At 34.3% G+C, this 23,312-nt stretch overlaps 1 protein-coding gene across 2 annotated transcripts in view; it reads right to left on the minus strand.

The window, feature by feature from the left end:
* Window positions 1-23,312, minus strand: part of RICTOR (RPTOR independent companion of MTOR complex 2) — a 75,905-nt gene that overhangs the window by 49,643 nt on the left and 2,950 nt on the right. For both annotated transcript variants that reach the window (XM_008066520.2, XM_008066519.2), the window contains exons 2-5: window positions 10,412-10,476; window positions 9,525-9,656; window positions 6,974-7,037; window positions 1,384-1,510 (exon numbers count right to left, since the gene is read on the minus strand). In XM_008066520.2, coding sequence (XP_008064711.1) covers window positions 1,384-1,510; window positions 6,974-7,037; window positions 9,525-9,656; window positions 10,412-10,476 — 388 coding nt within the window. The remainder of the gene's footprint in view (window positions 1-1,383; window positions 1,511-6,973; window positions 7,038-9,524; window positions 9,657-10,411; window positions 10,477-23,312) is intronic.

Below are 23,312 nucleotides of genomic sequence, written 5' to 3' on the forward strand. Positions count from 1 at the left end.
AGTAGTTCCAGGCTTCCCCATACAAAAATCTGCAGATGCTCAAGTCCTTTATATAAAATGGCACAATACTTTCATTTAACCTACACCCACCATTCCACATACTTTAAATCACCTCTAGATCACTTATAAGACCTAATATAATGTATTAGGCCGATGCATAAGTTTGAAGTGTTTGTTTTCGGCATGGCAACACTGTGGTGTTAGGAATTGATCGTTTTAAATTTGTCATTTGGAGTGACAATGTTGTGTTTGTGAATACATCTTGCAGTCTGCATATTTGAGAAAAGTTACTGCTATTTGTGGGATAAAGAAGATGGAGTGTTAAGTGGAAAAAAAACACTTCCGACACATTCTTTTGTTTGGGTTTAACAGAGGAATAAAGGCAGTGGAGGTGGCTCAAAACATTTGTGTCATGTAGGAGGAGAATGCCATCAAGGAAAGCATGGCAGGAAAATGGTTTTGCTGTTTAAAAGAAGGCCATTTTAACCTCAGTGGTTCTCCACATTCAGGAAGACCATCGGGCTTTGATGAAGACCGTTTAAATGCTTTAATCCATGATGATCCACGTCAGTCAACCCAAGAACTGGCAAATGTGATCAAATGTGACCAATCAACCATTATGTAATATTTGCATTGCATAGGCAAGTGGAAAAACACTATGAACGTATGCATCAACCCAATAAATGCTATATAAACTGTTTACACAATATTTAAAATTTGTATTTTTTATTGTTGTATTGTGGTTTTTATCCTCCAAATATTTTCAGAGGATGACTGAATCCAGATATGGAACCTGCAGTTATAAAGGACAAACTGTATTTGTTTTTCCTACTGATTTGTAAATACATAGTTGCTTATCTTACTTGTTACTTTTTTAAAAAAATTTGTTCTAGCACTGCTTGTTTCCTCAACTCCTTATAGTAAAATCTATAGCTGCTGAAATCTGTGTGACTTCTTTTGAAAATTCAAAACTCCTTTTCCTCCCAAATATTCATTCATATTTTCCCCCAACTTTTTCCTATTAATTCTTTGATCCTTTTGCACTTAGATTTGTTTTTTATGTACAGAAAATTTTTACTGTTCTTAACCTACATCAAGATGTAGTATAATTAATATCAGAAAGCTAGACTTTAGATTTTATTATAATCACTGGAATTCAGACAATTCCTATACTAAATTTCATGAGTAAAACTTTAACATTTATAGAATTTTAGTGTCACTTTGAAATTATTTGTTAAATAGTAAGTCCTCTGCTTATCAGAAATGTACTACTTTTTAAAATATTTTTGCACTAATAACTAAATTATTCAGGTGCTAAAGACATTAAAAATGTTACATATTCTTTCTAAAATATAATTTTTTTATTTTTAAGAAAATTCGGACCTAGTTCACAGATAATGGCAATGCATGCTCGGACCATTCTGTCTCTTTCTTGAAGTCCATCATTTCCAACTGCGATTAATGAGTTGGTCACTGAACTAGGAAATAAGGAAGCATTCACAGTAATCATCTGTAACAGGAAAAGAATCAGAAAAAGAAGTTACTTACTTCATAATACACTTCTTATACCTATTTTGTTTAGATTGAGGTATTTAATACCACAGAATATTTTTTAGTTCCAGGAACCTATTTTAATCTTCTGCTTCAAATAGGTATTTCAAAAGATTAATACAAATGTTAATAACCATTCCATGGAAAAACAAGTTGAATTCTTTCCTAATGGTCCAGACTATAAATTAACTGTCCAATAAGACTTAATGTTTCTGAGATTCTAAGTTACTCTAGAATACAAGTTGTATCTCAACCAGCTTTTCAGTCCCTAGACAAAGTAAATCAGTTGACAATAGTAGTTCATATACTGTTGCACCATTACCATCCTGATTACTTCCTATATACAACTGTCACCAAGTCCTAACAATTTATCTCATGAACATCTTTATTCCTTCTTCCTCCTCCCCATCAAATTAGCTGATTTGGGCCCTCACTCTCTCTCATCTATTGACTGCAACAACAGATGCCTAATGATCTCCTGGAGTGTGAACAGAAGAAAATATTTTCTTTTGTTTAGATGGTAATAAGTATTAGGGAAAATTAACCTATCCTGGATACTACTGGATTTATTATCTTGTTGGAAAAACAAAACTTGTGTTTGAAAAAATTAGAGGATACAGTCTAACCAAATAAAAGATACATAGTTAAGTCCTACAGAGGATTAAAATTGATTAGAGTAGTTGTAAATGGTTTATGTCATTTAAGCAGAATTAAGTAATATTACAAAGTTCAACTGAAATTGATTGAATATGGTTCCACAACCATAAAATAAATGCATTTCCAATAACTGTAGAATTATGAAAGTTTTCACACTCATTTCTAAAGAAATATTTTCAATTAATTGAAAAGGAGAGAAAGGGGGAAGAGGGGGAAAGGAAGTACAGAAAACTGATCTCTCTGGGTGAAAGAATTCTAGCATCCTATTATATTAATTTGCATTATAATATTTACTGGTCTATTATTATGCTTATAAAAAACTTGTAAGAAAATCTCCCCATACTGCAAATACAGTTAACATATTCTGCAAAAATCTGGCTGAGACATCAGGCAAAGTGGCTTTTAGAGTTAAACATGCAATTAATAAACTATATTATCTTGGCCAAATTAATCCTCCCTGTGCCTCAGTTTCCTTACTTGCAAAATGAAGATGTTTATGACCAGATGATATCTAAAATCTATGAATCTTTTTTTATGATGTATGCCTGTAGTTCCAGCTACTAGGAAGGCTGTAATCTATGAATCTTAAGTATCTACTAAACATATAATTAATTCAGATTGTGCTATGAAATAGATATAAAAAATTTAATTTTTTACAAATAAAATAATTTTTCTTATTTTCCAGAGAAATATATGCAAAGAAACTTTTTAGTTGTGTATAAAACAGAGAATGTTTTCCTCATAAATCAATCAATACTTAACATGGGGAAGTCATAAATGTAATCACTATTAAAATAAAATAAAAAGTTTAATCATCTTTTCTGGCATTATTAAAACATATAAAACAAATTAGCTGGGCACAGTGGCTCACACCTGTATACCCAGAACTTTGGGATGCTGAGGTGAGAGGACTGCCTGAGCCCAGGAGTTTGAAATCAGCCCAGGAAACTTAGTGAGACCTCATCTCTACAAAAAATTAAAAAATTTGCCAGGCGCCATGGCAAACACCTACAGTTCCAGCTACTCGGGAGGCTGAGATGGAAGGATCACCTGAGCAAAGCAGGTCGAGGCTGCGGTAGATGTGATCATGCTATTGTACTCCAGCCTGGACAACAGAGTGAGTCTTCAACTAAAAAAAATCTAGATATATTACCCATATATATGTATATTTGGGTATGTGTGTGTGTGTGTGTGTGTGTGTGTGTGTGTGTCTGTGTGTCTGTGTGTGTGTGTATGAGGAATATCTGATATGTGAGCTGAGAATAGAAAATCAACATAGGGTGCGAAGCAGTAGAAATGAAATGAAAACAGTAAAAAGGAAGTAATGATTGTGGTATTTACACACATGGTAACTAACACAACAGGTAACATAATAAGAGTAGTAGCTGATTGGACCAAAAGTGGGCTATGAATGCCAAGGCAGGCAGGTTGTACTTAAAATTCATGGGCCAATGTAAGTTTGGAAACTTGGAGACCTGGGTTCCCATTCTGGCTTTGCCACTATCTCGCTGGTATTTGGTGATTCTGCCAAATGAGTTCAACTATAAAAAACCTGTGATATTATTAACCCTTATTACATGAATAAAAAATAAAATATGAAGAAAATGATGGCTTATAGTAGGTAGGCATTAAGTAGAATTTGAAGAGGATAAAGGAAAGAGTAGTAACAGGCAATCAGTGGAAAACTTATACAAAAAATGAGAAAGAGATAAAGGAAAGAGTAGTAACAGGCAATCAGTGGAAAACTTATACAAAAAATGAGAGAGATACAAAAAATGAGAGAGGACTGTCCTGATGGGGGAACAGGAGTGGGGAGAGAGAAAAGCAGGGAGGAAGGGAAAGACTAGGGGAGACACCAAAAGAAACAAGCACACAGATTTCCAAATAAATGTGACTGTTGAAAAAAGGGAAAAGTAACATGAGTATCCTTAATTATTCATACAGCAAGGTATCCTAAAGCAAGAAATACTTTGCTTTCCCTTTAAAATATAAGAGATAATAGTTTTACTAAAAATTCGAAAACCTTTCTGAATGCATACAAAAAAATCCTCAGTAACAGTAGTTATAATGTTAAACATTAATTTCTACTGAAAGTTGGGCGTCCATAATCCAAAAATACAAAATATAAAATGCACTAAAACCCAAAACTTTTTGAGTACCAACATGCCACAAGTAGAAAATTTCGCACCTGACACCTTTGTTTTCTGATGGTTTAATGTATACAAACTTTGTTTCATGTACAAAATTATTTATAATATTGTATAAAATTACCTTTGGGCTATGTGTATAAGGTATATATGAAACACAGAGGAATTTTGTATTTAGACTTGGGTCTCCTTCCCAAGATATCTCACTGCGTATATACAAATATTCCAAAATCTGAAAAAATTCAAAAGATGAAACATTTCTGGTTCCAGGCATTTCCGGTAAGGGGTACTCAACCTGTAGTGCAGTTGCCAAGGTGTTGCTGGAAAAAAGAACTGTGTACTCCCCACATCTTTAAAAAACAAAACAAAACAAAACAAAAGAACTGTGTGCTTTAGATGCTGGAAGTACTAATGAAATTAGAGTTTCCCTGGCCTATAGAGGCCACTGTTCATCCACCAAATGGATTTTGTCTTCAACTCCAACCCTCTCTGCTAAGTCAAGGAAAAGCCATGTGCTACAATTCTTCCTCTGAGCCGACATTCTACTACCAAATACAAGCAATTTAACTGCACTTGGAGTCACGATGATACCTGACTCAAGTTACTCTGCATCTCAGAAGACAACAGAATAAAATAAAGTTTTCGTTATGTTGCTATTGAATTGTTTTTAAGGATCTGTTTACTTTTACTAAACTATTAAATTATATTTTAAGTGTACAAAATATTTTTAAAAATTGAAGTAAAATATTTACTAAATAATTCAAAGGAGTTAAATTTAATTGTTTGAATCCATTTGACATTGTCTTTCCTTCTGAAAGCAATTTCTAGGGCAGTAATTCTCAAAGTGTGGACCAGGAAATATTAAAAGTCCCTAAGATTATTTTCAAAAATCCTGCAAAATTAAAACTATTTCCATAGCAATACAAAGACATTATTTGTCCTTTTACTCTCATTTTCTTACGAGCGTACATTAACATTTCCAGAGATACCACTGTATGTGATTTTACAATAGACTGAATGCAAAAACAAATATAATTCAATTGTCGTCTATCAAGACAAATGAAAGAGATTTCCAAAAATCTAAAACAACAGTTTTTTCACACTAATTTTCTTTTGTGGAATATATTCTTAAAAATATGCTTGTATTAATGCAATAGATTTGTTATTTTAAATATATTAATATTTATTTTAATTCCTAATGTGATAAATATTGACATGTAACCCAAAAGTTGCTCCAGGTTCTTTTTTATTTTCTTATCTTGAATACTCAGTTGTGGCAGTAGAAGGAATTATATAAATAAACCAAAATCATAAACCTAATTTTTAAACTTAAATTTGAAAAGCCAAATCACAGTCCTAGCATAACAGTTTACAAGTAACAAAAGCTTCCTAATCAGTTTACAAATAACAAAAGTTTCCTAATCTATCTCCAGTATCACCCTTACTAGAATTTCAAAATTCTTTTAAAACTGAAGCCCATCCATTTATTTGTTCTTCCTATGTTCACTTGTAGGTGATATTACTAACAACAAGGTAGACAGCTGGAAGAGGGAGCCCTAGTTAATACACACACTGAACAGTCCACCATTTTGGAGCATGCACTGAATTCAAAGGTAAGTAAGGAGAAAAGACTTAAAAATTTCAACTGCTAAATTATTATAGTCATTGTTACATGAACATTTATACTGCGTGATTGTTTAAAATGAAATATGATACTAACTCAGGCTGTGCCAACTAAATCTGCTCTCAGAACATGCAATTCTTTGGCCATTAGGGCATCACAATAAACAACAAAATAGTCCTTGAAGGCATCTCATGAGAAGCATTATGAATTGTCTGTAACACCCTCCCTTGATGAGTGTAAACTGTAATCTTTTATCCTGCAAAATGACCAGAATTGTTTACTGCAACTGCCCACAGAATGTATCCAAATTCATCTTTAAAACAAAGAATTTGTGGCCGGGCACGGTGGTTCAAGCCTGTAATCCCAGCACTTTGGGAGGCTGAGGTAAGAGCATTGCCTGAGCTCAGGAGTTTGAGACCAGCCTCAGCAATGTGGTATGGCTGTAGTTCCAGCTACTTGGAAGGTCGAGGAGGCAGAAGGATCACCTGAGACCAGCAGGTTGAGGCTGCAGTGGCTGCCACTACCCTCCAGCCTGGGCAACAGAGTGAGACTCTGACTCAAAAAACAAACAAACAACAACAACAATAAAAACAAAGACCTTGTAACTATTTTTGGCATTCATTTGATAGTATTAATTCTAAGTATGAAATTAAGAGAAAAATCAAGATGAGGAGAAAGTAATCTTTTTTCTTCAATAACTTATCAAAGCTGTACATACATTTACATGTGTACTGAAGAAAGAAATATTCTTCACAATAAATATTTTATAAGAAATACTATTCTAGCTATACTCAATCACACAGAATAATTCAACAAAATATTTGTTCACAAAGTTTAATAAATCTATTTAATTCATAACTTCAACAAAATAAAAATGTTTAATAAAAGTTTAGTCTTTAAATTTTAATAAAAATATTTCATAGTGTAATCTAAAAATATAAATTTTAACACAGAAGTCATAAATGTGGCTTTTATTCTCACACATAGAGCATACCTTTCTGACTAAACGAAGTGCTTGTGTCCTCTCTACCTCGTTGCTCTGCTGTATGTCAATGCACCTAAATAATACACAAAATATCAATAATTGACACAATTCTATTAAACAACTTTTTGTATCATAATACCACTAGATTAGATCCACCTTCACAATATCGATGTGGTATAATAAAATTTTCATACATAATTTCTCAGTACCAACAAATATTTATTTAGTTAACCTATGTATCTCTAGTGATGAATATTATTTAAAAAACAATTTTTTCAGTTGAAACTTCATGAAAGCACAATATAATAATTTATAGAACTATAACCATCTCTAAAGAAAAAATCATAAACATAGAGCAAAGTATCAAAAGTCTACTGAATTCAGGAACAAAACAAATTTGCCCACTATCATCATTTCAATTCAGTACAATATTCTAACCTGTGCAGTGAGGCAAGAAAAAGAAAAGATACAAGAACTGAAGAGATAAAATGGTCATCATTTGCAATTAATGCTCATACTCAGAAAATTCAAAATAATCTACCAACAACTACAACTGAAAAGTGTATTTAGCAAGGCTGCTAGTTAAAATGTCAATATCCCTTACCAAAATTATTTTTCTATATATTAGTAGCAAAAACAGAAAAGAAAAAAACCTTTAGTTGCATCATTAAAATATCTTAGAATAAACCTAATAAATATGCTTAAGATCTCTGCAAGAAAAAAAAGGCAATAAAATGTTATTGAGTAAAATCAAAGTTTCCAATCAATAAATATTCAGAAGATTCAATATCAAGGTGTCAATTCACCCCCAAATTAATCCAGAGTTTCAATCAATCCCTGAACAAGTTATGTGAAAATGGAAAAACTGATTCTAAATTTATATGGAAATGCAGAACCCATAATAGTCAAGTCTTGAAGAAGAAAAGTTGGACTCACATTAAACAGATATCAAGACATATTATAAAACTGCAGTAATTAAGACAGTGAGAAACTGGTGTAAGAACAGACAAATAGATCAACTAAAGAGAATAGAGAACACAAAATGGATCCATACTTAGTTACCTGATTTACAACAATGTTACATAAATATTCAATGTTACAATGAAACTCTTTGATCAGAAAGTGCTAATATTTATTGGATATTCATAAAAATGAATCATGATTTGACATCTGCCTTGTATCCAATACAACAATCAAATTTGATCAAATCAAAACAGATAGTTCAAATCAAATCAGATGGTTCAAAGACTTACGCATGTATAAAGGAACAAAATCTTCAGAAGAAAACATACTCTTCTAAATACATAGACCAAAAGCATTTTGGATTCTATTAATTAAGAACTTTTGTTCATTAAAGACCCACTAAAGAGTAAAGAGGCAAGGAAAATGAAGACATTCTCAACATACATATATCTGAAAAGACTCACATTCCAAAGACATCATTAATTCCTATTCAATAAGAATCCAACTTACAAAGAGCAAAAAGACAGAATATCCAAACTGTCAACAAGAAATGAAAAGTGCTTAATATAATCAATCATCAAGGAACACAAATTAAAACCAAAATGAGACCCCATGCTAAAAACCACACTAGAAAAGCTATAATTAAAAACTGAAGGCCGGGTGCTCACGCCTATAATCCCAGCACTTTGGAAGGCTTAAGTGAGAGGACTGCCTGAGTTCACAGGTTTGAGACCAGCTTGGACAATTTGGAGAGACCTCACCTCTACAATAAATCAAAAAATTAGCCAGGTGTGGTGGCACATGCTTGTAGTTTCAGCTACTTGGGAGGCTGAGGTGGAAGGATCGCCTGAGCCCAGCAGGTCGAGGCTGCAATGACCATGAGCATTCCACTGCCCTCCAGTCTAGGCAATAGAATGAGACGCCAACTCAAACAAAACTGAAAATAGCAAGTGTTGATGAGAATATGAAGTGAATGAAACTCTTATACATTGTTAGTAGAAGTGTAAATCAATGCAATCACTTGGAAAACTATTTAGCAATAACTACTAAAGCAAAATATTCATATAACTTATGACCCAGCAATACTAGTTCTACATATCTAAAGAGAAACGCATACATATGCCCACCAACAGACTTCTACAAGGATGTCCAGGGCAGCTTTATTCAAAATAGTCTAACACTGAAAACAACTGAGAAAATCATCAAGAAGAATGCAGTAAATTGTGGTCTATTCATAAAACAAAATACTATACAGCAAGAAACAAACAAAAAGATACACTCATGTAAACTAATCACAAAGACAAAAATGAGGAAAGAACAGAGTAATTACTGTATATTTCCAACACACGATGCTCAGAAACAGGAAAAAATACTCTATGATGAGAAAAGTCAGAATAATGTTTACTACTGGTTGGAGGAATAACAGAGCTTTACTGGGATGCCAAAAATGTTCTAAATTTTATTACTTGGTTATAAGTAGATACACAAAATTCATCAAGCTTTACACTACAAAATTCATCAAGTTTTACACTTTATGAAAGATTATCTAAAACTCAACACAAAAGTTTTAAAACATAAACAACTCTAGAAAAATTACCTTGCTATTAAATAGTCCACTTTCAATTTTAGCACCTTCTGGAGAATACTGGAGTCTTGGATAAGATATCGAAGTGCTCGGAGCCCTGCTGCTCGCACTTCTTTTGCTTCATTTAATAAAGCTAATCGCAAACTATGAAAACAAACAAGAAATTGTGCATTATGGGTTTCAAATACACAGACAAATATTCCTGTTGTCTTTTAATCTATCCCTCCTTACTATACTCTTGTCATTCAAGAAAATATTACTGAGTTTTGTTCTACCTTCTATAGTTTATTTTATATAAAGTATGGGGAATCAAATATGCCTTTTTCAAGCTGTACTCTTTGGGCCGCTTCAATCTACTCTCCTATACCTGCCTACCTGCTTCCACATACTCTAAAGAATCATTGGTTTAAATCAGTAATAAAAACACTTTATAACAATAGCAGGCACAGACCATTTAAATCCATTTTAATTCTTAAGGATATAAAAAAGATGGTTATAAAACTATATAGCATTATGCCTCTATTAGTGTGTATGGGCAAATTGAGTTTGTCATAAGCACACTTTCTCTTAGTGAAGATGATGTAAGGTTATAGGCTCTTGTTGTTCCTGGGAACAATATAAGAAATTCAGTCTGCAAATTTCAAATTTAATTTAGAAGTTTAAATTATAGAAATCCAAGTATTTTTGTACATTCACTTTGGTTCTTCATATTTGGTAATTAGAAAATATCACTAAGATAAATACTATAATCATAGCTCTTAAATTTTTCTAATGTTCAAGTAACTGTTGTTACAAAATCAAATATGAGGTGCTGTGTTATCCTATTTCTAGTTTAAAATTACTAAAACTAAAATTAATAAAATCTGGAAGGAATGGAAAAGGGACTGAACTATACTTACCAAATTATGATATCTTCATAGTTAAAGCCCAGTTTTTCTTCACTGTGACCAATATCACAAAGAAGCTGTTAGAAAAACAAGTATGTATATTTGTATTGTATTCATATGTATTTATATATACTATATTTTTAGACTGGAAAGTAAGATATTTTTATTTAATAATATTTTGAAAAATATATGATTCTACTGCTGAAATGGGCAGCACTGTATCATCTTACTAGTTTTAATTTGACCTATCAGTTTTAAGTTCCTTTAACCTTCTTTTCCTGCCTTAAAAAAAAATATTTTCTATTAATCCTTTTATCCCTCAGTAATGTTACTGTTCAAAAACTCCTTAAGTCGTTGTCATAGAGATTACAACATGCATTGTTGACTTATTACTAGCAAAAAGCATCACCTTCTCCATGTCCTCAATAATGCTAGAATCGTAAGCTTTAACTTCACTTACTCCCCTCACATTTTATTTGATTGCTGTCATTTTTTCTACCTTATCTCTTAAGCCCCAAAAGACATTTGTATTTACTCACATATTTATCCTTTACATTATTCTTCATTTTGGTGGTTCCTTAATGGAATATTCTTCATCCTAGCTGAAGAACACTGTTGTTGCTGTCTTGTTAATGTTGTGAATTAATTTCATCCCAGGTTGCTGGTAATGATTTTCTTGTTTTCTTTTTTTAATTTCTCTGGAAATGACTTTTTTTTACTTTCATGTTTCAAGAATATTTTGCTGGATATATAGAATTTTACGTTATATTTTCTTCCAAAAATTTCAAAATGGTTTCCATTGTTCCTGTTGAGAAGTCTGCCATCAGTTTTTTTGCTGGCTCTTTTGAAAGTCATGTCCTATTTCTCAGGGTATTTTTTCTTTATCTTTGGTTTCCTCTGTATCTGTGTTGCTTAGGGTAAACAAAACTTCCTAAATCTCTGGGTTGATATATTTCCTCAATTTTGAAAAATTCCGTATAATCTCTTCAAAATTACTTCTGTCCAATTTTCTCTACACTCCTCTTTTGGTAATCCAATTAAATGTCAGATGTTTTCATGTGTATTAAAAAGTTGTAAATCTCTTTTTTTCATTATTTTTCATCTCGATGCTCAAGTTTAATATTTCCTATTTACCTGTCTTCTGATGTGTCTAATCTTTTATTATACCTAATCTTGTTATACCTATATTACATTTTTTCCTTGTCGAATTTCCACTTAATCTCTTTAGACATTCCGATATTCTGATGAAAATCTCCAACCTGCATCCATTTTCTTTAGTTTCCTTTGCTTTCTTATTAATCATAGTTACTGAAAGTACTTGTCATCTAAATGAATCTGAATGATGTGGTTCATCTCCGGGTCTGTTACAGCTGTTTCCCCTTTTGTTCTAGTCATGTAGTTCTGTCCTTTGATGGCTTCTTAATCTTTGGTTGTATATAAAAACTAGCAGAGATTCTTGGTGGTGTTATCTACCTCTACAGAGGTTTCACAATTCTCTGTTAGGCCACTAGGCAATGTTGAATCCAGGTTAGGTGGCTGCCCTGGTAAAACTCAGTCTACCTCTGGTTTTTCCTTGCCACCTAAAGTTTCAACAGAATGCTTTTTGTTAAGGGACTAGTTCAAAGTTGATGACAAATTGCATTTGTCTTACAAAAATTGTACATGCTCCATTTCCGATTTTCAAAAATTTTTTTACTTGGGTGCTAAGTTTCCCATTTCATGTAGCCCCAAGATTAAACAATTGTACTGAGGGAAGAATCTCCTTATGCTTGATGCATCCTAGGTCTCCACCAATATCACTGTGTTTTGTTTTTTGCTTTTTTTTTTTTTCTTTTGGTAACACTAGTCCTGGGCCTAACACTTGAATCCTTCGTTTCCTACCCACACTTAGCATCAGCAAGTATTCCCTAGGAAAAAGTGGTTGAAGTAGTAACCTCACCTCTAGAAGATTCTCTCTTCTCTGAAACTTTAGCCCTTGTACTTCTAGTTGCCTGAGCAGTTCCTTCCTGCCTTCAAATAGGTTTTCCTAGTTTTCACTGACAGCACTGATCTAATATTAGTTATTTGGATCCCACCTGGATGACTACATACCAGTTAATCAAGGTATCAATTTTGAAAACTGACTTTCATCTAAAAGTTACATAAAATGTCCTAAAGTTATTTATTGGGGTTAACCAAAATGGATTAAAGAGAGGGTAAACAAGTTAACTAACAATGAAGATGCAGAAGAATCTTCAAAGTACTATTATTCTTCCTCAGGATGAAGTTATAAACATTGTAACGGTACTGAACTAAACAACCAAGTGTAACCACATGTCTTCATAGTTAAAAAAAAAAAGGACCCTAAAAGTTAATAATAATATAATACTGGTAGGATACTTATAAAATTTTCAGTCTAATTTTTTGTTTAGAGGCAAAAAATAATAGTAATAATTCAAATAGCAGGATAGGGGATAGAATAATAGAGTAGCTGCTCTCAGATATTGTAATACTACCGATATTAAAATACTGGTAATCTTTAAAATTCTGAAATGTAATGAATAAAGAGGCTTCAAGCTTTCAATGAATATGAATACTTCTTTTATTTTATTCTTTTTTGTACAATGTTGAAATGATAAGTTTTCATACGCATAGATTTAAAACAATAACTTAAAATTTTTGAGATAAGAGAAGCAAATTTCTAAACCTCTATCATCTGTACACCTAAAATTAAAAGTTAAATAGGCCAGGCGTGGTAGCTCACACTTGTAATTTCAGTATTTTGAGAGGACAAGTCAAGAGGATTACATGAGCCCAGGAGTTTGAGACCAGCCTGAGCAACATAGCAAGATCCCATCTTTATTTAAAAATAAATAAAATTATATTTTTAAAAGGTCAAATAATGCATGACTCAAAAATATTTCCAATAAAAATGATAAGTAAAAAATGATTACCTCGTAATAGTTTGCTATGGCTACTATAACAAATACCACAGAATGAGTGCTTAAACAACATCAAGTTACTTTCTCACAACTCGGGAAGTCAGAAAAGTCCAAGATCAAGGTATAGGCAGGTGGGTTTCTTTTGAAGTTATCTCTCCTTGCCTTGTAGATGACTGTTTGCTCTCTGTCTTAAGTGTGTCTGTGTCCTAATCTCCTCTTATAAGGATATCAATCATACTGAATGAAGACCACCCATACAGTCACATTTTCCCTTAATTACTTTTTTAAAAGGCCCCATCTCCAAATACAGTCACATTCTAAGGTAGTGGATGTTAAGACTTCAAAGTGAATTTTGGGAAGACACTATTCAGCCCATAGCACTCCATCCTCACCTACTAGCCTAACACAGACCCTTATAAAGTAAAAGGTTCAAACAAACTGAGGAAAGACTTTTAAAAGCCCCAAAGAAGAACAGGCAAAGAAAATGTACAAGAATTTTCTGAAGCAATATAACTGGCAAATAAACATGAATAATATTCACAATTCCTAAAACCTGAATCAAATATAAGTCCTACTTAAAAGAAAACTTCCCCAAATGGGAAGACATTGTTTTTAAATATTATTATTATTATTATTATTATTTTGAGTTGGAGTCTCACTCTGTCACCCAGACTGGAGTGCAGTGGCCACTCCCGGCCACCGCAGCCTCGACCTGCTGGGCTCCGGCGATCCTTCCATCTCAGCCTTCCAAGTAGCTGGAACTATAGGTGCGCGCTACCACGCCCGGCTAATTTTTTTATTTATTGTAGAGATGAGGTCTCACCAAGTTGCCCAGGCGGGGTCTCGAACTCGCGGGCTCAGGCAATCCACTCACCTCAGCCTCCCAAGGCACAGGATTACAGGCTGAGCCACCGAGCCTGGCTTTTAAATATTATTGTAACAGATAAAAAGATACACTGGTAAAAGGATTTAAAACTGAAAATATTTTGTAAAATAAATTTGAAAAATGCACTAAGATAGAGCCTACTTTTGGAGATTTATACTAATAAAATAATTTAAGATACATGAAATAGGTTCAAGTACAAGATGCTCATTATATTATTTACAACATTAAGGAAACAGAAATAAAATGTTCGTAAAGGATAAACTTTATACAGTCATTAAGATAATATATAATAATAAGGGAAATATGCATAATCTACTGCTAAGTGGGAGAAAATATTCTAAAAGATACATTTCTGAAAGACACACCTTTTAAGAAAAGCCTAAATAACAAAATATTAACAATGAACTTTTTAACAAAAAGATTAGAATCATAGGTAATTTACTTTCCTTTCTGTGCCCTTCTGTATTTAAAAATGTTTACAACAAACAGGTATCACTTACATAATCCAGGAAGTTTTATAGAGAGAAAGAATGTAATTGACACTTTCACAATCCCTGAGCTATTTGTCAAGCAAATAACTTCTTTATACTTTAGCTAAGATGAATTAGGTTTGTTAAATTTGTTACTCATAAACCAAGTTAAGCATTCAATATCATCAGAAGTCTAAAATTAGTCTATGAGCATAACCTGTTAAATTAATTTTTATATAAGAAAAACAAATACTATTATACAAATATTATTTTTAAATGGTTAAAGACTTTGATAGCCAGGTATGGTGACTCACTCACGCCTGTAACCCCAGCACTTTGAGAGGCAGAAGCAAGAAGAATGCCTGAGTCTAAGCATTCAAAGTCTAAGCATTCAAATTGATGTGCCTGGGGAAATTTGCAAGACCTCGTCTCTACAATAAATCAAAATATTAGCTGGGCATGGTGGTATGCATCTGTGGTTCCAGTTACTTGGAAGGCTGAAGTGGAAGGATCGCCTGAGCACATCAGGACATCAGGTCAATGCCGTGGTGGTAGTGGGTATACCACTGCACTCCAGCCTAGACAACAGAGTGAGACTCTGACTCAAAAAAAAAAAAAAGGTTTTAATAACATGTCTCTTGTTTATTTTACCTATTAAAATCCATGCCAGCCGGGCTCCGTGGCTCAGCCTGTAATCCCAGCGCTTTGGGAGCCTGAAGTGAGTGGACTGCCTGAGCCCGCAGGTTCGAGACCCGCCTGGGCAACTTGGCGAGACCTCATCTCTACAATAAATCAAAAATCAGCCGGGCGTGGTAGTGCGCAACTGTAATTCCAGATTCTTGGAAGGCTGAAGCGGAAGGACAGCCGGAGCCCAGCAGGTCGAGGCTGCGGTGGCCAGGAGCGACCACTGCACTCCAGTCTGGGCGACAGAGTGAGACTCTAACTCAAAAAAAATAAACAATAAAATAAAATAAAATCCATGCCCATCATCAGCAAATCAATTGGTGTTATTGGTGTCATCTGCTATATTAACCTATATGACTTTTTTTTTTTTTTTTGGAGTCGGGGTCTCACTCCATCGCCCAGGCTGGAGTGCAATATTCAAAAGAGGGTATCAGCCGGGCTCGGTGGCTCAGCCTGTAATCCCACGCCTTTGGGAGGCTGAGGTGAGTGGATTGCCTGAGAATGCGGGTTCGAGACCTGCCTGGGCAGGCAAGACCTCATCTCTACAATAAAATCAAAAAATTAGCCGGGCGTGGTAGCGCGCGCCTGTAATTCCAGCTACTGGGAAGGCTGAGGCGGAAGGATCGCCAGAGCCCAGCAGGTGGAGGTTGCGGTGGCCAGGAGTGGCCACTGCACTCCAGTCTGGGCGACAGAGTGAGACTCCAACTCAAAAAAAAAAAAAAGAGGGTATCAACAATTACATCTTGACAAAGCTAAAGTAAAACTGCAAATCATCTCTAGGTAATACAAATGTATTTGTTTATTAAAATGATAAATTTTCAAAAAGTGTAATGACCAGTTAAAACTGGGTTGTACTCAATGCTATTCCTATTTTATTCATATTACTTGAAAGTTAAATAAATAGTTCTCCTGAATAAGCAAGAGAAAGAATAACCCAACTTGAAAAATACATATTAGAATTCAACAGCATAGTCTTTTACAAGCAATTTAAACACACACACACACACACACACACACACACACACACACGCACGCACACACACACACATAGCTATAAAAAAATCAATAAAACATATTTTCAAGATGTGGAAAAAAGCAAACAATATACATATGCATATATATATCAACACATATACATTTATATACACATATGAGGTGGGACCTCCCCCCCCCCAAAAATTATTTTTTTGAAGGGCAGGCCTCTTGTACTAAAGATTTCCCCATAAGTAAACGTTCTAGGAAACCATCAGCATCACTGTTGTATTAACTGGAATTGTTTTGAGAGGCTGTGTTGAGCTTCAGAGATTTTGAGGGTTTTTTGTTTTTTAGATTCTTTCAGTGAGTTTGCCCGTTTCATGATGGGTGACTTATAAGCATACCTGCCCATACTGAGCTGAGTGCTCAGCAGTTTTTGGCCCAAAATGGCATGACCTCTATGTCCCCCTTCCACCTTCTCTATTCACCCTGTCTTGCCCTGAGAAACATTTTTTGTTTTTGGTTTCCACAGATTGAACAAAGTCCTCAAAGGGAAACATTTTGCTGATGTGGAAGAGGTGAAACAAAAAATGAAAGAAGCACTAAAAGGTATGAAATTTCATGAGTTCAAAAATTTTTTCGAGCAATGGAAAAAGCATCTTGATAGGTGTTTTGCATCAAACAGAGAGTGCTTTGAAGGTGACACACAAGTTTAAACATGTAAGATTACATAATTTTTTATAAATAAATGCTGGGATTTTGGGGTACCTGTATATATCATGTTTCCAGTGGGGGGGGAAATTTCTTTATACACATACACAGTCACGCACTGCATAACAACTATTTAGTCAACAAAGAACTGCGTATATGACAGCGTTCTCATAAAATTGTAATACCATATTTTGTACTTTTTCTATGTATGGATTCACAAATACTTACCATTATGCTACAAATGTCTCCAATATTCAGTAGAGTAACATGCTGCATACATTTGTAGCCTAGGAGCAACAGGCTATACCATATAGATTAGGCTGTTGCAGGCTATACAATCTAAGTGTGTGTAAGTACACTGTGATGTTTGCACAATGGTGAAATCACCTAATGATGCATACCCTCAGAAAATATCCTGCCATTAAGTAATGCATGGCTGTATAATAATGGTAAATAAATAATAAATGACTATATAATAAATGGTAAACAAACTGAGCACTATTACTAAACACTTCGTTTTGTTTAACTCATTTAATCCTCAAAACTCAATGAAGCCGGGCTCGGTGGCTCAGCCTGTAATCCCGTGCCTCTGGGAGGCTTAGGTGAGTGGATTCCCTGAGCCCGCGGGTTCGAGAGCCACCTGGGCAGCGAGACCTCATCTCTACAATAAATCAGAAAATCAGCTGGGCGTGGTAGCGCATGCCTGTAATTCTGCCTACTTGGAAGGCTGAGGTGGAAGGATCGCCAGAGCCCAGCAGGTTGAGGCTGCGGTGGCCGGGAGCGGCCACTGCACTCCAGTCTGGGAGACAGAGTGAGACTCCAACTCAAAAAAAAACAGAAACAAAAAAAAAACTCAATGAAATACACACACACACACACACACACACACACACACACACACACACACAAATTTATAATCATACCAGAAAATGATAAATACCTTATAATGGTTACCTCTGGAGAAGAGTATTTTTGTCAGAGTAGAGAGGTAGGTAGGAGGAATATGTGAGGGAGGAATCTACTTTCTATCATATATTCTTCTATACCATTAAAAAAAAATTGTCTATTTTACACTTTCAAAAGTTTTTTTTAAAAACAGAAGAAAATAAAGATTCCTTCAAATCTTTAAATATAAGTGATATTAAATATAGGAAAGGAGAACATTTAGAAAATAAAAGAGCTAAATTTTCATCTTTAAAAAGCAGGTATTTAGATTATGCATGTTGCCTAGTTTAAAAATAGAATACTAAGATTATATTCATCAGCAGTCTGTTATACACATTACTTCAGCCAGTGAAATGATGTCAGAAGACAAGCATGGGTGTGTGACATTCACATGGTTCAAGGATCACATCACTAGTTCCGTGACTTTATACCTTAAAAGGAGGTTTAATTTTGAAGATGAAGTTCACCCTATACAACATTTTAATGTCAATGGTCTACTAAGCTAACCTAACTTTAACAGTTAGGCTTATACATAGTAACAAAACAAGTGCTAGTAAAAACAAAAACTCATATTTAAGATGTATAATCTTCCCAATCTAATATAATATCATTAATTAAACACCTATTATGTGACAGGCTTTAGTGCAGAAAGTGATATGAGGGTAGAAAAAGAAATACTATATATTCCTTGTATGAGAAACTCAGTTTAATGAGATAGCAACCCATAGCAAATAAAATGATATAATATAACAGGCATTACTATAACCAGATAGAAACACAGAAGACGGTGATGAACACTACAGACTCCTGGCATCACAATTATTTTTCTTATTTTCTTATCTATAGAGCTATTCTTGGCGATTTATAAAAATTTTCTAAATTTTAGACAAAAAGGAAATAAACTAACAGATTTTATAGAAATATCAGCTACATAAAGAATGATAAAACCAGTTCTCTAACAAATTGAACTCAAAGACACATTATGATTAAATTCAGTGTTTGTTTTGTGCTAGGTATTTGAAGAAATTTTATTATAAAATCTACTAACATTTATTTACAGCAATGGTACTTAAACGGGGACAATCTTGTCCCCCAGAGAACACGGCAACGTCTGGAGACATTTCTACTTGTCACAACTGTTGAGGAGGAAGTGCTACTAGCATTCAGTGGGTAGAAGCCAGGGACATTGCTAAATATCCTAAAAAGCACAGGGCAGCCTCTCAAAACAAATATTATCTGTCCCAATATGTCAATAGTGCCAATATTGAAGAACACTTGATTTAAAGTTAACAGTTTACCAACTGGCAACTCAAGTCATTAACCAGCCTCACCTTCTTAAAGTCAGCTAATAATTAGAAAAGTGATATTTTTTTAAAAGTGCAAAACAAAACAAAAACAGATCCCAGTTTGAAAGGCACTACCTGTTACAAGGACACATACCATGTGCCAGACACTATGCTGAAACCTGCCAAAAAAGACAGCAAGGTACCTCGGAGTAAAGAATCTGCCCAAGATCACATTGTTAGTTAATCAGAGCTGGGCTGCAGGTTTCCATCTGTTTGATCTAAAGCTCATGCTTTTCCGAATACATCACTAAGCCACCAAAACAGATTTTATGAAGTACAAAGTTCATGAACTTTATTCATAGGACATCCCCTCAGACCCCAACTCAGGGCTTAGTCCCTCTTAGGTCAGACAAATTCTAAAGACTGGCTATCTGGCTTTTAAGTTCACAAGTAATTTAAAATAGCAAATAAAAGTGCTGTTATAAAGCTGGCACCAAGGCCAAGTAAAATATGAAAATCTTATTTTTTTTTTAAGAATACAGTAAAACAAAAAACAAACAAGAATACAAAAAGTACAAAATTCTAGGGTCTTCATTATAGGAATAAATCATTGTATACGCTACAGTGGCACAATGGAGAACAGGAAGGAAAGAAGTATCTGAGGAAGAAAGAGAGAACTGAGAAAAGAGAAAGGAATCTGGGAAGAAAAGAAAGAGAAAGGGGACACGGAAAGGTGAAGATGAGAGAAAGAAGCTGAAGAGAGGTAAAAGGAAGTAGAGAAGGAATCAGAAGAAGGAAAAAAGGCAGAAGACAGTGGAAGAGCACAAATCAAGACCAGTGGAGAGAATGTTTGAAAATAACTCTGGAAGAAATTTAGACAAAGATGGGAATCAAGGAAATAGAGGAGGGAAAAAGAAAGCAAAAAAGAGAAACTGACCCTAAAGCAAGAAAACCTGGGACTTAGAAAAAAAAAAAAACCCGAAAAACAGAAGAGAGAATAAGAGGTATCTAGTAGACTCCTAGAAATGAAGGTTTAAGCCAATCTTATTCCAAACAGTTCTATAACTATACTGTCCAATATGGCTAGTAGTTACTACTCATAAGTGGCTACAAGTACTAAAAATGTGGCTATAAGCTGTGATGTGCTACAAGTGTAAAATACATACTTGATTTCAAAAATATAGTATGAAAATATAGTAATATTTCAACATACAATATTTAATAGTGTTTTACATTAATTGTATAAAACACTTTAGACATACTGGATTCATAAAAAATATTAAAATTAATGTCATGTTTCTTTTTACTTTTTTAATGTGGCTACTAGAAAAAATAATATATGTGGCTCACATTATAATTCTGTTGAACAGCACTGCTCTAGTTTTTAAGACTGCTGTAGGACCCATGCTGGTGCCAAAGTAAAATAGCAGAAATCACTGTCATTCTTATATCCACTCCTAACTTTTAGAACCCTAGGTGGCAAGAGATGTGGAACAACATATCTAGGTGTCCAAACGTGGTTATGAGAATAACTATGAATTCACACAGGAGATAGACCTCTATTAAAATTGTTTTTAACAATTAAAACTAAGCAAGTGATGAGGGATGAGGACTATCTGAATTGAGTGAAGCCTGGCAAAACATTGAAATTTAATATAAGGGAATGAAACTAGAACATGCATTTTACAACCTCAGAACAATGTTGGTCTAAAAGACTTAACATTACCACACTGAAGAAAGGTATTTGAAGATTTTCATTACATTGATAAAAATAAAAATATACATAAGCATAATTTTAAAAGTCACTTTTCCAGCATTAATTAAATGTTTTCAAAAGTTGTTTTTTAAAAAATCACTTTCTCACCAGGCACAGTAGCTCATGCCTGTTATATCAGCACTTTGGGAGGCGAAGGCAAGAGTATTGCCTGAGCACAGGAGTTCAAGACCAGCCTAGGCAACTTGATGAGACCTTGTCTCTATAATAAATAAAAAAACAGGTGGTGCACATCTGTAGTTCCAGTTACATAGGAGCCTGAGGTGAAAAGATTGCTTGAGCCTCAGGAGGTCAAGGCTAAAATGAGCCAAGATTGTGCCACTGCACTCCAACCTAGGCAACAGAGTGAGAATCAGACTCAAAAAAAAAAAAAAAATCACTTTCTCAGGGCCTGTCATAGTGGCTAACACTGTAATCCCAGTGCTTTGGGAGGTGGGTTGATCACTTGAGACCAAGTGTCCAAAACCTGGACAACACAGCAAGACCTTAACACTAAAAAAAACTTTTTAATTAGCCAGGCATGGTGGCACATGCCTATAGCCCTAGCTACTTGGGAGGTTGAGGTATGAGGATCACTTGAACCCAGGTGTTCAATGTTGCAGTGAGCTATGATAATGCCACTGCACTCCAGCTGGGCCAAAAGAGAGATACCCTGTCTCCAAAAGAAATTGAAAACAGAATAAGATAATTTAAAAAAAATTCTTAAATCACTTTCTCATCTATCATATAAAATCATTTCTCATCATATATATATGTACTTAAAAGCCAGAAAGACTTCTCTAAGGAAAAATAAATGTTATACCTATGTACTTACTTCCTTAACTATGGAAAAAGCCTTAATCTATTTTATATAATACCACATTGAGAAAAGTTTTATTACACTGTAACTATATTCTCATCCCCTTCTGTTTCTATGAAATAAAATAAAATCCAAGCCACAATATAAGTACTTATATAAAGTACAAAAAATTAAATAGCTGGAGGGAGTAAAATAGTGATGCTTAAATTTTAATGCACACACAAATTCACTTGAGAATATTGAATTATAGATTATGATTCAGTAGGTCTAGGGTGGGACCAAAATAGTGCATTTACAAGCTCCAAGGTGATACCAACACTGATAGACTGTGGTTAACACTGAATAGCAAGGGGTTAAAACATACAAATTTCTTCATTAAAAACAATGGTATATGAAAAGGGGGGGGGATGTTATCCCAAAAAACTACTTATTTTAGTTTTAGGGTTTTTGTTTCCTATTTTAGGGTATCATCTAAAATAACAGCCATTTTAGTGTATGCATGAGTTGGCCATCCAGCATTACAAAGCACTAATCCATGCATCAAATTTGAAAATTCTGTGCTATTACAGATCAAGTCAGTATTTATTTAGAAACAGAGCTCTACAACTTACCTTGGGCTCTAATTTGGATCCAGAAAATGGGACTACAGCATCAGGAAGAGAAAGGAAGTTCTAAGAGTTATTTGGGATTTATGACTATGTAAAAGGTACTCATAATTATAAGCATATCTCATTTTATTGTACTTCAAAGATACAGTATTTTTTATGAATTGAAGGTCTGTAATCCCAGTACTTTGTGAGATGGGTGGATCACTTGAGACCAGGTGTTCAAAACCAGCCTGGACAACATAGCATGTTGTAAACCTGCACCAAGCCAAGTTCACTGTTGCCAATTTTCCTACAAACAAGTGCTCACTTTGTCTCTCTCTGTCATGTTTTGGTAATTGTCACAATATGAAAAACTTGATTTTATTTTATTTTAAAGATGTGGGGTACAATTCAGGGTTTAGGTATACAAATGCTCATTATGTAGGTACCCTTGTTGATGAGGTGTGCCCCTCCCTCCCCTGGCAGTGTCCCTCACTGCCAATCCCCCTCTCCCCTCCCCTGGCAGTTTCCCACTACTGCAATCCCTTTCTTATAGTATTATGATAATTGTTCAAGGTTCGCTTATGAGTGAGAACATATGGTACACTCTGTTCTTTATTTCTATTATAGATCACTGAGTATGATAGGCTCTAAAACCATCCAAGTGAAAAACTTTTTCATTGCTATCATATTACAGTTATCAGTGACTTTCGATGTTACTACTATACAATTGTTTTGGGGTTCCATGAACTGCACCCATATAAGGTTGAAATGAATCAGTAATGTGTATGTTCTGACTGCTCTACCAATTGGTTACTCCCCTCTCTCTTTCTCCTTGGATTTCCTATTCCCTGAAACACAACACTATTGGGCCA

Source organism: Carlito syrichta, unplaced genomic scaffold, assembly GCF_000164805.1.
Source record: "Carlito syrichta isolate Samal-C Ts95f unplaced genomic scaffold, Tarsius_syrichta-2.0.1 Scaffold308993, whole genome shotgun sequence".
Lineage (NCBI taxonomy): Eukaryota > Metazoa > Chordata > Mammalia > Primates > Tarsiidae > Carlito > Carlito syrichta.